Source organism: Scleropages formosus, chromosome 11 (assembly GCF_900964775.1).
Source record: "Scleropages formosus chromosome 11, fSclFor1.1, whole genome shotgun sequence".
NCBI lineage: Eukaryota > Metazoa > Chordata > Actinopteri > Osteoglossiformes > Osteoglossidae > Scleropages > Scleropages formosus.
The window spans coordinates 26,949,243-26,964,213 of record NC_041816.1 but is presented as its reverse complement, the minus strand read 5'-3'; the positions used below and the strand labels follow the sequence as shown (position 1 = coordinate 26,964,213).

Sequence of the window (14,971 nt, the reverse complement as noted above, 5' to 3'; positions counted from 1 at the left end):
CCACCGCGCCCCCTATCTATATATGTATATATAAGGGTATTTGTTTACCCTTTGTATTCTGATATCCATAGGTGAAGTCAAACAACAACATGGCACATAGTACACACACAGTCTGAAACCACTTGTCCCAAGCAAGGTCGCGGTGAGCCAGAGCCTAACCCGGCAACACAGGGCACGAGGCTGGAGGGGGAGGGGTCGCACCCAGGACGGGAGGCCTGTTCGTAGCAAGGCACCCCAAACGGGACTCAAATCCCAGACCCACCAGAGAGCAGAACCTGGTCAAACCCACTGTGTCACTGCACCCCCTTGGCACATAGTAGTGTTTGTGAACATCTCAGGAAATATTTTACTTCTTCCTGTTATTACAAATGTGCATAAAACTTGCTGGCCAACATGATAATTTTTTTTACTCATTCTTTTTCTCCCCGAGATTTGTATTTTATCCACAGGTGAGCTCAAAAAACAGTATGGAATGTAACCATGTTTGTCTCAGCCCCACAGAATATTTTAGTTCTTCTAGTATGAAATGTATTAAACTTTTATTTTAGATAATAATTAAAGTTATATATATATATATAAGGGTATTGTTTTACCCTTTGTATTCCTATATCCATAGGTGAACTCAACCAACAACATGCCACATAGTAGTGTTTGTGAACATCTCAGGGAATATCTTACTTTCTCGTGTTTTATATGTAGGTTATATGACTCATTCCTTTTCTCATTAACATTTGTACTCTTACATCCACAGATGAGCTCAAACAAGAGTCTGGTGGGTAGTAGTGTTTTATTTTTTATAGCATCTGTAAAATTCAGAGGAAAACATGGTGTTTTTTTTTTCTCATTCCTTACCATACTGATTAACATTTGCCTTCTTACAGCCACAGATGAACTCTGTAAAAAAGCAAGTGGTAAGTATTGTGTGTGTGAAAATCCAAGTAAACATTTCAGTTGTTTTTCTAAAAAAAATGTCTTTTCTATCATCTACATATGGCCTCCAAAAAGAGTTAATACTTATGTGTGTTTTACATCTTTGCCTGTTCTTTCTGTTATTTCTAATATAACAAAAAATGAAGTCTCATGTGATATTCACATCCATTGATTTAAATACTCGAGCATCTTTAGTTAAACCGAAGTTTAAAGTTATTATATTGTTCCACTTGCCAGAATAAGCTTCTTGATCAGTGAAGAAAAATTGTTAAATGTTTTTAAAACATAATTCTTGATAATGAATTTAATCTTGGAAAGAAGAAAATATCACAGTACTTATTCAGAAAAATTAGCATACTGCAAAGAGATAAAGCTTCAAACTGTAAAATCATAGGGTTAAAGTATAGAACTTTTCTCTGTAGAGACATGAACTTCATTTTTCTCCATCAATCACTTCGGTGAATACATCCTGAAATGTTATTTTAAAGTATTTTCTTCATTTAACTACAGCAAAACTTAGTCGTGATATGACTTTTGTTCTAAAGTTACACAAATCAACTCATTCTTAATCTCCTGTGATTAATTATTACTATCAAAACTTGCAGTGGGTATCAAAAGTCAGTACACAAAGTACACACAAGTCAGTGCAAACTTCAACAAACGTGTATCCACTTTTGATCCCTACTGTTGAATTATATTTTCATCCTGGGCTTCATTTTGCTCATGTACTGCATGTGTCTTTTTCATTTTGAGTTCAAATAGTATATATTTTAGCAATGGATCACATGGATCACAAGTGACTTTGAAGGTGGCATGGTCGTTGGTACCAAATGGGGTGGTTTGAGTATTTCAGAAACTGCTAGGATTTTTATGCTCAGGAGTTTCTAGATTTTTCACAGAATAGCATTAAAAACAAAGAACACCCTGTGAGCAGTAGTTCTTCATGTTGAAATGCTATATTGATGACTGAGGTGAGATGAGAATAACAAGGCATGTTTGAACTAACAGGAAGGCTACAGTTACTCAAGTAATCACTCTTTACAACATTGGTGAGCAGATAAGCGTCTCCAAACACAAAGCATGTCAGACTTTGAGGTGGATAGGCTACCACAGCAGAAGACCACATCATGTTCTACTCCTGTCAGCTAAGACCAGCAAGCTGAGGCCACAGTTGGCAGAGGCTCACTAAAAACTGGATTGTTGATGATTGGAAAAAATTTTGTCTAGTCTTGTGAGTCTCAATTTCTGCTGAGGCACACAGATGGTAGGGTCAGAATTTGGTGTCAACAGCATGAATCCATGCACCCAACCTGCCTTCCATCCACAGTTCAGGCTGTTGGTGGTGGTGTAATGTGTAGAAAATGTTTTCTTGGCACATGCTGAGCTTATTAATACCAGTTGAGCATCATCTGAATACCAGGGAACCGGAGCCTACGCGGTAACACAGGGCGTAAGGCCAGAGGGGGAGGGGACACCAGTCCGCTACAAGGGACCCCAAGTGGGACTCGAACCACAGACCCACCAGAGAGCAGGACCCAGTCCAACCCACTGCGCCACCGCACCACCGCACTCTCTCTGACTACCACAGCAAGTCTGAATATTTTTGCTGGCCATGTGCATCCGTTTATGGCTACAATTTACCCATCTTATGATGGCTACTTTCAGCAAGGTAATATGCCATGTCACAAAGCAAAAGTCATCTCAAATTGGTTCCGTAAACATAACAATGGGTTCAGTGTACTTCAATGGCCTCCCCACTCACCAGACTTGAATCCAACACAACACTTCTGGGATGTTGTATGGGAGACCTGAATGTGCAGCTGACAAATCTTCAGGAATTACGTCAGGAAATCCTGTCAGCATTGACCGGAATCCCTAAAGAATCTTTTGAGCACCGTGCGGAATCCATGCTGTGGAGAACACAGGCTGTTCTGAGATTTCAGAGGGGTCACACCCAGTATTAGAATGGCATTCCTAATAAAGTGGCCAGTGAGTGTGTATGCACTAGACCCTTTATAAATGAAATTTCTGGCAATAGTTCAACATTACACTACAGACCCATTAAATCTTAAAACAACTATAAAACAGTAAATCTTTAATTTGTGAATTTACAATTTAGAGTAAAAGTAAAAAAAGTTCGGACTGGCATCCCATCCTGGGTGTGTTCCCTCCCCCTCCAGCCTTACACCCTGTGTTGCCAGGTTAGGCTCCAGCTCCCCCCGACCCCATATGAGACAAGCGGTTCAGAAAGTGTGCGAGTAAAAAAAGTTAATTATACACACACACACACACACATTTTCAGAACCGCTTGTCCCATACGGGGTCACGGGGAACCGGAGCCTAACCCAGCAACACAGGGCGTAAGGCCGGAGGGGACACACCCAGGAAAGGATGCCAGTCCGTCACAAGGCACCCCAAGCGGGACTCGAACCCCAGACCCACCAGGGATAAGGACCCGGTCCAACCCACTGCACCACCGCACCCCCCTTGAAGTTAATTATATAAACTGGAAATATAATAGAATCAAAATGAATTCTACCATAACAAATCCTTTTGGCATCTTTGATGACATAATGAAAACAACACATTAGTGTCTGGATTTTTTGTTTGGATGAGATTTTGATCCTTATTCAGTGTGCATGTGTACCTGAAACTAAAGTTTTTATTTAACACTTATGTGTGTCATGGTTGCGTTTTACGAGGACAGACTCAAGTGCAGAGTTTCATAAAAAGACATTTAGTAAAGCCAAAACAGAACCCAAAAACAACGCCGTGAGACAGGCGTATGTCAAGCAATCAGCAAACGTAGTTCAAAGGGCTAGACAAAGAACGTGGTCAAGAAATACACATGTCAAAGGCAGAGGAAGTTCACTATAGCACTACTATCAGAGGAAACAAAAGAGGCAAAACAAGGTTCCACATCTAGGCTTTCTCGGTGTTCCTCTTTATAGCCGTTTCTATTAGGAAACAGCAGGTGTGGCCGATGTGCCGGCTGCAGGGGAAATGACAATGTGTTTGTTATAATGGATCTCACAGCAAAGAAAATCACCAAATTCACAGCAAGAAATCATGGTGATTTTTTCAGTATTCTCTGTTCTATTGGACTAACAGATTTGTTCTTACATCTACAGATGAACCGCCCAATGAGAGTAAGTAGAATGTGTTTTTACGTACATCAGGGTGATTAATTCAGTATTCTCTGTTTTATTGGACTAACAGCTTTGTTCTTACTTCTGTAGATAAGCCCCTCAAACAAAGTAAGTAATATGTGTTTTTGGAGTAGATGAGGATGATTATTCAAGGATTCCCTGTTCTGTTGGATTAACAGTTTTGTTTGTACATCTACAGGTGAACCACCCCATGAGAGTAAGTAGAATGTGTTTTTATGTACATCAAGGTGATTATTTTAGTATTTTCTGTTCTGTTGGACTAATAGTTTTGTTCTTACTTCTGTAGATAAGCTGCTCAAAACAAGTAAGTAAAATGTGTTTATGAGTACATGAGGATGATTATTCCATTATTCCCTGTTCTGTTGGGCTAACAGTCTCTTTCCTACATCTTCAGACAAGCCACTCAAGAGAAAGTAGAGTGTATTTTTGCGTACATCAGGAAGATTATCTTAGACTTGTGTGCTCTCTCTGATGTTTGTATTCTTGGTAGGTGAGGTAATGCACGGGACTGGAAGCTGCTGGCTGATGGGGGCAAACAGCTCCAGGTGCCGCAGGTCATGGCAGTTATTTCATTCCGTCCAGACATGGGGTTATATTCGGAGTGTGAGCGGATTGTGTAATTTGTAAAGTTAAAGGTGCCGTCTGAGAATACTCTTGGGGAGTGATATGAACAGAAACTGTTAAAGTACACAGATCTGGCGGTAGAGGCAAGAGATCATGGGACGCGGGCTCATGTGAGACCAGGAGAGGTAGGTGTTAGGGGCAGTTTGTGTCTAAATCAGTGACATTGCTTTTGGGGGAATTTGGAGTTAGAGGCCGTTCGTTAAGGGTGGTGGTGAAGGACCTGTCTAAGATTGCTGAGAAGGCGAGTCAGCGGTAATGGTGGAGAAGAGCGCATGCTAGTTGGGGTTAGAGGTTGGAGGAAGGTGTGCAGTGGTGGTAAAATTAGCAGCAGGTGGCAAGTAATGGGAGACAGCTTGTGATAAGTAAGGAAGTGTGGCCTTGTTAATTAGATTAGTTTAAATTTGTGGAGTGGTGTATTTGCAGATTTGGAGGTATGGTGTAATCCAGGATGGTTTGAGTTTGTGAAGGTGTCGTGGGACTAATTCAACGAAACACTGACGAAGGGAGGTGACACTTGACAATGTCAATAAAATATCCATGTTGGCACCCTGTGGTTGTGGTGGTTAGGGAAGGAAGTTGGCTCAAAAGTACAATGTAGGAAAGGAGTGAATTTGATTAAAATTAAACTTTTTAATATTGTAACTCACTAGCATTGTTGCCATATGCAATATACACTTTTAATAGTTACTTAAATCTGCTGTGCAAATAAAATTAGATGCATAGCCACAATGTGACACTTGAAATTAGTAAAAAGTGAAAAACACCACTCAGTGGAAATGGTCAAAATCTAAATACATGAAGAACCCTACAGAGTTTGCCACATTCTCTGAACTTTACTCAAACAATATGACCAAAGATGTCAACATTTGACAGTAACATTGGATTAAATATGAAGTTTATAGCTAGTGAGCTGCACCTCACTGAATGTTGTATAATTTAGAAATCTTAACGATAGTCCCTTGCTAAAGTTTACAGTGATATTCTGGTTAGAAAGTACACTAAACTGGTTGACTAATTTGTGAATAGTTAAGAAGTTGCGTAACAGAAGTGCAAAATATACTGTAACTAGTTTTTTTTAGAGTGGGTGTGGAGTTCATTCACACCCACAGTGGCGTGCTTTGGTAGACTAAGATAACGTGTGAAGTGTAGATTAACATGTAGTCAGTATAACTTTTGGATTATATTCAATTTTAGGTTATACTATTCATATTTAGTATAAAACCTAGGAAAATGGGTGCACACTGTTCAAAACTTACATTCAGTACTAAATCACAGTAAGAGGCAAGAAACTCACAGAATAAATAGTAAAGCATTTGTCTTAACATTATCATTGGTAAACATTTTTTCATAACACTGGTACACCCAGGTAAAGCTTTTATAGTAAAAACAAAGAAATTCAGCAAAATGTAATAGTTAACCTCAACAAAAAGTGTGCTGCAATTATTGACCTTCACGCTCAGTAATCTAGGAGGTATGAGCAATTAGCTGATAATTTTATCTTTTTTTTAAAATTAAACTTGCGATTAATTCGTACAAGCAGTAATGAAGAAAACTATTAGTCGAGACACATAATGAAATAGGAATGAATGCTTCATTTAAAAAAAAAAAAACCTTTTTAACTTTTATACTGTTGAATTCAGATATCCCAACTTTGGGGGGGGAAAAAAAAAAATCAGTGAGGGCCATTCCTCCACTGAAAACATATTTTTGTGGGAAGAGTGATGCAGCACTATAAAATTAAATAATTTGAGAATGGGTGACCTAATACTGACTTGGTTAGTTAAGAACATTTGGAAAAGTTGAATTAAGAATGAGAAGAGGACCATCAATGATATGGATGAACTCATTTACAGTGGCTGGAAACACACTCACTCCTTTCAAGTCTATATGGATACAAGAAGAAGGAGGTGTGGTGGCGCAGCAGGTTTGGCCTGTGCCTGTTCTCTGGTGGGACTGGGGTTCAAGTTCTGTTTGGGGGGCCTTGTGATGGACTGGTGTCCTGTCCTGGGTGTGTCCCCTCTCCCATCAGCCTTGTGCCTTGGGTTGCCAGGTTTGGCTCTCGTTCCCCGCAACCCTGCTTGGGATAAGCGGTTTCACTTTTTTGCCATGAACTGTTGTACCACAGCTGTGCTCTTCCTCTCATTTTCCCCCCAGAAAGAACACGCTGCGTTATTAGCTGACATCTCTGCCTGGATAACAGTAACCTTCAGCAGAAGTTGTCAAAAAGATTCAGCAGGACATGAAGATGCATCACGTCCTTTGGAAAAGTTACCATCTCACCTTAAAATTATTCCCTTGCTTTTCTTTGCTTTTCTGTCTATATAAGCACACATGTATTGAGGTCTGTCATTTATTATGTCTTCTGCAAAGTTCTAAAATACCATGGAAAATGTCACAGATGAACAGTCAGTGTATGTTTAAAAATGGGGCAGTGCAAGTAAATGTTTAAATTTCTACACATTTTGTGGAATTGTGTGTTTTTTGCCTGAAGTTCGACATGAAGTATTTAAAACACACCAAACACTCCCTACACATCATAAGTACACTACACTCCATTGTAGCAGAAAAGCACACAGTTCATTTACCTGCACGGCTGAGTTCCAGTCCTGATTTTCACCAAGCAATTTTAATGAATAATGGCTTCAGTTTAGCGTGCTGCCTTGTGGGTATACGGCCCTTGGTATAAGTGCACAGTGGGCATTGCTTACCTGTCAAATATTAGAAATGGCAGCATCATCGTTCAAGATTAACTGTGGCAGAAAAGTAAGATGTGATTCAAAACCTGGACAATAAAAGTCTGGCTTCCTCTGCCAAAGATTATGTCGTCCAGCAGAATCAAATCTTGGGCATCAATAAGCAGAGAGAGAAGCTTCTTTAGAGTCTCCAGTAGGATTTCCCACTGTGGGTAAAGTACTCTGTCATTTGTCTTCTTTTTTGGCATGTTTTACATCACACTGTCCAAAAACTGACCACCTGCAGGCGTATTGAATCCCAGGAACTGAATGGCTCTCTAAAGGTAAACGCACTTTCAGCTTCTTCACACAAGGCATTAAAGAAATGTCAGCATTCTCAAAAGTAAACACATTAACAGTGACCGTTGGTATAAAAATAACAACTGTAATAATTGTGGCAACATAGGCCATATAAGGTGTGTGTGTAAAGGCATTAAATGGACAAGAAAGTGCAATATATTGTCATGCTGGGGTCAGGCAGGCTGCCAGGGGTTTAGCTGCATGGTGGCCTGGGCGGCCAGTGCAAACCCTGACTGATGCTCGGCCACCCCTGTTATACAAAGCACTCTGACCACACTGACACAGTGACAGGTGACTTTTTTGCTGCTCAAACTTGTATGACGCACATAGTGTGCGGCGCTATTAGACTGAAGAGCTGCGAACCGCCCGCACGGCCTAAACCTCTGTGTAGGAGGGAGGAGTAGGAGCAGGAAGGAAAACTCAATTTCGGGAGCGTTACTCCAGCCAAGTCCAGCACAAGAAGATACGTTGATCAGGAGAGTAAAATCAGTGTTGTTTACATACATTTCACTACCATTTTGTGAAAGTTTGTTAAAGTTGAGGCACTGCAATGTTTCATCATGAGAAACAAATGTTAGCTTTCCAGTAAATATCCCATAACTTCGACAGGTGGACATGGATCTCCTTTTATTCGTGTCCTGAGCACAGGAGTTGCCGATCTGCTCGTTCCCGGGGGCGTGACAAATATAAACAAAATGTAATGACATGACAAACAGAGAATGTGAGACACAGGACTTGGTCAAGACTGAAGTTCTTTCTCTTCCAGCTCCAGGAGACATGAGCTCTGGGTTCTGCTGCCGCTCCTCACTGTAAATCCGTGTCCTCATCATTGACAAATGGCTCTTTTCTACAATAAACCATAATTCCAACAAACTGCTCTTGATTCAGTAATAATGATCAACGTCCCTTGTTGTCTCTGACAATCGTAACACAGTTTTTCCCCAAAGTCCTGCAATATTATCTTTCAATACCTTAATATTTATTATAGGAACTGCAATCACACTGATCAAAGGTTGTTACTTTTCAGCTTTCTGTCAAATTTCACTGTTTTACTTATATCTGGCAATATTTCAATATATGAGTTAACAGGTCACTGTCCTGTTCCTCAGCATTTTAGAAATGAAAGTAAAAGTTGTCAAAATAACGGACCACCGAGTGACAAGAACAGCAACAGGTTGCTTCTCTGTAAATGAACTGCTGTTAAATTTCAATAATCCCACTTAGTTTATATTCGTTTAATATTGACATTAACTGTACACCCCTTAACGGATTTAACACTTCAAATCATTTTTTTTTTTTTTTTTTTTCTGGGAACTGAAATATGTACCACAGAGGACGTGGAGTAAAACACGGTAAGGAGTGCAGCTGTGAGTGTGGATCGCGGACATGAAACAACTGCTGTGTCCACAGTGTTTATTAACACTTTATATAATATATATTATATTATAATTACTTATATTAATTCTATATTATATTATAATTAATGTGAGAATAAAGTGAAGTTTGCTCTTCTGTCAGGAGATAATAGCCCGAAAAAGAGTAACTCCAGAAAGACACGAACCATGGTACCAAACACACACTTTCTGTCCACAACCTGCTAAATTGGCAATAACTATTTATACAGTAATGGGGTGCAGTGGGTTGGACCGCAGTCCTGCTCTCCGGTGGGTCTGGGGTTCGAGTCCTGCTTGGGGTGCCTTGCGGTGGACTGGTGTCCCGTCCTGGGTGTGTCCCCTCCCCCTCCGGCCTTACGCCCTGTGTTGCCGGATAGGCTCCGGTTCCCCGCGACCCCGTATGGGACAAGCGGTTCTGAAAATGTGTGTGTGTGTGTGTATTTACACAGTGTAGTTCCCCACCTCTCTCACTAGGGGCGCCCTTTAGTAACGAGAGTAGCCGCTATGCTATTCCGTTATAAACCCCACAATCGTTTATGTAACTGTAATTATGCCTTTTCGGAACTCTCCTGACTAGTACTACACTGTACATGTTAACATGTTTAAGTAATTATCCAAATATATAACAAGACATTTTAACATGTATCAGTTTAACATAAAACTGATGACATCCATTGCTTTTTAATTCTGTTATAATACTGTTACATACACTAAAGTGTCCGCTGAGACTTTTGCATGTTTTAGGATGTACTTTTTCAGTGAGATTTTTTTTCCGCTGTTTCCTGTGATGTGGTGGTGCAGTGGGTTGGACCACAGTCTTGCTTTCCAGTGGATCTGGGGTTCAAGTCCTGCTTGGGGTGCCTTGTGATAGACTGGTGTCCTTGTCCTGAGTGTGTCCCCTCTCCCTTTGGCCTTCTGCCCTGTGTTACTGGGTAGGCTCTGGTTCCCTGCAACCCTGTATGGGACAAGCGGTTCTGAAAGTGTGTGTTTCCTGTGTTTTAGTGACTGTACAGAATAAACTCACTGATAACTGGAAGCAAAATTTGAGTTTATTATAATACTTCCTTTATGTAAAGGCCAAGTCTTATTTCCTTATGTCAACAATCAGAAGCCATAAAGTTGTAATTCAGATTTTAGGGATTTTTTTCTTCTCCTTTTTGTGCTTTCAAACATAGTCTGTGCCATTTTATTTATTGTACAATTGGTGCATTTTCAGGATCAATGTTTTTGATCTCTGTGTTTGAATCCTTTCGTTCAGTTTATTCAGCCATCACACACTGGACATTAATCACACACTGGGTCAGATTTAGCTGCAGAGTTTTATTCATTTAATTTGCTGTCCAAGGCTGGCAAACAAAAAGTATCAAAACAAATTTACACATTAAGTTAACAGTTCATAGAAGTACAAGCACAGCGAGTAGCGTTGCTGTCTCACAGCTCCTGGGTGGTGCAAGAGGACGTGTGTTTGATCCCTGCTCACTCTGTGTGGAGTTTGTATGTCTTTGTGGGTTTCCTCTGGGTGCTCTCGTTATAAATACTTTTAGCATCCCTTCTGGATGTTAGACTCAGTAAGGAATAGGGTACGAAGGAGTCACACATAAAATTTACTATATACATACACAACTACACACAAAGTAGATCAGCAGTAGCAACAGGAACAAACAAAAGGAGAAAAAGGGAGAGAGAAGCTGGAAAAAGAGGAAGAGGAGGGAGAAGATGGATAAGAAGGGACAGGGGTGGATTCAAATGAGGAAGAAATGGTTTATGAAAGAAAACCGGGAGCCTATTAGACCCCAGTGACTGTATTCTGTGGAATATTCCGGAGTTTTATTTAACCGACAACTTTAAAGTAACTTTCGTTCATTTATCAATTTGAACAGCAGGTTACTTTTTCTTGGAGTAATTCAGGGTAATTACTTTCATCTAGGGTAAAATGGCAGGAATGACACTCAATGCAAGGAAGTTCTGATGAGAAACACCAACCCTAATTGTACACCATGCAGTAGTATGTGTACCATGGTACAGTGTACCAGTTATGAAGGTAGTGCTGAGAGTCCTCTCTTCCTCTTACTATAGAGTTTATGATCTTCACATGGAAGTCATCAGAGTCTAATTCTCTCTCACCGAGTCAGATAACTATGTATAGTCATATAATCTTATGTTCTTTGAAGAGATGAAAGTGGTGAGATGAAAGCAGCTTGTAGTGTAGTGGCATGAGCTTCTGTGCTTGGACCCACAGTTTATAGGTTCAAACAACCAATTCTGGCTGTAATAACTTTGAGCAAGGTACCTACTTGAATTGTCCTAGTAAAAAAATCAAGCTGTACAAATAGCAAATAATTTGAGGTGGGTTAACATTGTAGATTATTTTGGAGAAAAGTATCAGCTAAATAAAACAACATGTATATGTCATCATAACTGGTGGTTTCTGTACATGTTTTTCTTCCAGTGATGAAGATCAGTTGGTCTGAGTGTCTCTGTTTGATTCTCCTGCATCTCCAGCAGACCACTGTCTCCACACTGGGTACATATTTTTCCTCAGATAAAAAAAAAAAAAAAAAAACTCAATCATATTGTCTCTGGAACTGAATAAATTCTCAGTGTGTGTTGTTCTTCACAGAGAGCTTTGAGGTTCTTGGTCCAGCTGATCCTGTAGTTGCTGTAGCTGGTGAAGATGTTGTTCTGCCCTGTTACCTCAAACCCAACATCAGTGCTGTGGACCTACATGTCGAGTGGTTCAGAGTTGAGACCGACAACCCACTTGTACATCTTTACCGGGATCATGAGGACAGAAATGAGAAGCAACTTCCATCCTATAGGGGAAGGACATCACTATTCCCTGAGGAACTGAAGAAGGGAAACACATCATTAAAACTCTATGATGTCAGAGGCTCTGATGATGGGCCGTATAAATGTTTTGTTCAGTCTCATGAGTGGCAGGAAGATTCCTGGATTAATCTGCATATTAAAGGTGACAATTTGAAACTTTATATTAAAATCAGAGGCGGCACAGTGGGCTTGGCTGGGTCCTGCTCTCTGGGAGGTCTGGGGTTCGAGTCCTGCTTGGGGTGGCTTGTGACGGACCGACGTTCCGTCCTGCGTGTGTCCCCTCCTGCCTTGCACCCTGTCTTGCCGGGTTAGGCTCCGGTTTGCCGCAACCCCACTTAGGACAAGCAGTTTCAGCAAGTGTGTGTATTAAAATCAAATTGTTATCTTTGAAGCGCATACAATAATTTAAACACTTTTTTTCCTTCCTTTACTTTCATGAATATGTTACTGTTTCACAACACTAGTCTTGTTTCTGTAGTTGTAGGAACCCATCCAGTGATCTCCGATGAGGGATATAAAGAAGGAGGGATCAGTCTGGTGTGTGAATCTAAAGGCTGGTACCCTCAGCCTCAAGTGGTCTGGATGGACAGTGAAGGACACAGTCTCCCTGCTGGACACACAGAGACACACAGAGACAGTATGGACCTCTTCATTGTGAGACGACGTGTTATTGTACAGGAGACAGAGACCAACAAGTTCACCTGTCAAATTGTCCAACAGCAGATAAATGAAATGAAAGAGACAATAACTTACATCCCTGGTGAGTTACACATATTTAGTATAAATAAGGGGGGGAGGGGGAGGGGGGTAATGGTGTGGGGTGAGGTGGTGCAGTGGGTTGGACCAGGTCCTGCTCTCTGGCGGGTCTGGGGTTCGAGCTCTGCTTGGGGTGCCTTGCGACGGACTGGGGTCCCATCCTGGGTGTGTCCCCTCTCCCTCCAGCCTTATGCCCTGAGTTGCCGGATTAGGCTCCGGTTCCCCGCGACCCCGTATGGGACAAGTGGTTCAGAGTGTGTGTGTGTAGTGGGGCAGTGGATTCAGCTGGTGCCTGCTGTGCAGCAGGTATAAACAGCTTGATGGAGGCACAGCATATCACATGTTTAAATTACTGTGAATAATAAACAGGTTCCAATACCATAGATATTGTGTATTGTCCTGATTTGTGCCCTGATCTCTCTGTATGAAAGTTTTCCCACACTGATGACAGTTTCCTCAAGATCAAATTTGTGAGACTTGTTTACTAGTTTTTCCTAGATAAAGAAGACATTAGGTCTGCAGGTTCTGCACTGATAAAATTGCTTATTTTAATCTTTAATTACCAAAAGGTGCAAATCTGTAATCATTATGTGAAATGAATTATTTGTTGTATTCCAGGTGAGATGTTCCATCGTGCCCATCCCTGGAAGGTGACCTTTGCTGTGATCTTCAGTCTGGCTGCTGTTTGTATTATTGGATGCACAGTTTTGATTCACCGTTTTGTAAAACAGCGGCGAAAGAGAGGTATTTTAGCAATTTACTGTCCACATTAATAGTTTTTTAGTATTAAAAAAGTAAAAAAAAATAAAACATTGTTTAAAATGGTATTATGTTAAAGCAATTTTTATTCATAGTTCACAGAAATCATTATAGTGTATGAGTTATATTCACTGTGGGGACACTTTAGTTCTACAGGCACCTTCACACTCACTGTGTTACTTACACTTTCACTAATCACAGTCACTTGTTAGGGGGTCAGTTATTTTTTTAGCAACTTTGGACATTTAAGATCATGTCCAAAAAATATTTAAACATTTTATCCTACCTTGAATTCCAAGCTCCAACCAAATAGATGTCATGTTCACAATTTCGTTGCATAGTAACTGGTTATTGAATTGCCCTTTTGAAGGAATTTACAATTTTCAGTCATCATTTAAATATTTTATCGCTTGTCACCAAAGCTGAAGAATGAGACAATATCATATAAAATAAAAGCTCAAAACCACATATTCATATGCAGCGTGTGACTGTAATGTTTTGTGACACTGACTTTATTAAAAAATTTGATTAATTTCTCTTCATACTGACTAATAACCGGATTTACTCTTTTATCTACAGGTCAGCTCAAAGAACAGTATGGTAAGTAATACAGCTATATGAAAGTGATGTATGAAATTGTTGCAATGTCACTTCCTTAAGACATATATTAAAAAAAGAAGATTTACAACAATTAGTCAACAAAGACTTGAGACATTTAACGTTTCGTCTATCGGATACTAAGATGACAAGTTGATTGTCTGTTGATTCTCTTTTTACGGTATTATATAAGCTATGATGATATACAGTACAAACAGTTAACATTCTTTAGTGCTACATTGCTATGTTATAGTAGGTTTTTTAAAGCAATATCACAGTTTTCACATGTGAAACTTTCTATTCAAACTCTTCTTTCTACAATCTCAAAGTGTGATTAACAGAGTGTCTCTAACACTGTAGGTCATCATGGGCAAAGACATGAGCTAAATATGAAATTATTTACACCATTATAGTGTCTCAAAATATGAACCTGCTGTTTCTAATGACACAGAAATATAAATATGCTGCTATAGTAAATGTACATAAATTGCAAAAAAGACGAAACAGGATAAGAGAGTCATTTATTTACGAGTGAGAGAATGAAAGAAAATCAGCAGAAAATCTTAGCATTTATTCATTTAGCAGATGCTTTTTTTTTTCCAAAGCAATATCCATCTCATAGAAAATACAATTTGTACATTACATTATCAGGAAGAGACACTTAGATGCAGATGTCTGATTCTAAAGTACAGTATCCATATGGGATGTCACCATGGCAAGTAGTTGGGCAGAGTCAGATGTGAGGTGAGGACAGATCTTGCGGCAAGGTGAAATAAGAGCAGTTTTGATGGCAGATGGGAAACAGCCAGAGGAGAGCAAGGAGTTGATGATCTTCGACATGATGCTGGAGAGTTGCGGGGAGACGGTCTGTAGGAGTGAT

General features: G+C 40.1%; 2 protein-coding genes across 6 annotated transcripts in view; both read left to right on the top strand.

Moving 5' to 3' along the window:
* LOC114911912 (early nodulin-75-like) overlaps positions 1–14,971 on the top strand; it is a 57,279-nt gene that overhangs the window by 2,518 nt on the left and 39,790 nt on the right. Inside the window, exons 6-10 of the mRNA XM_029256408.1 lie at positions 752–772; positions 882–911; positions 4,062–4,079; positions 4,170–4,187; positions 4,279–4,296. Coding sequence (XP_029112241.1) covers positions 752–772; positions 882–911; positions 4,062–4,079; positions 4,170–4,187; positions 4,279–4,296 — 105 coding nt within the window. The remainder of the gene's footprint in view (positions 1–751; positions 773–881; positions 912–4,061; positions 4,080–4,169; positions 4,188–4,278; positions 4,297–14,971) is intronic.
* Positions 7,703–14,971, top strand: part of LOC114911847 (butyrophilin subfamily 1 member A1-like) — a 34,212-nt gene continuing 26,943 nt past the window's right edge. For 4 of the 5 annotated variants that reach the window (XM_029256012.1, XM_029256013.1, XM_029256011.1 and 1 more), the window contains exons 1-2: positions 9,068–9,108; positions 11,600–11,674. In XM_029256012.1, coding sequence (XP_029111845.1) covers positions 9,078–9,108; positions 11,600–11,674 — 106 coding nt within the window. In that variant the 5' untranslated portion in view covers positions 9,068–9,077. Of the gene's footprint in view, positions 7,741–9,067; positions 9,109–11,599; positions 11,675–14,971 lie in introns of those variants that run through there. The other variant, XM_029256016.1, reaches the window with a different exon arrangement.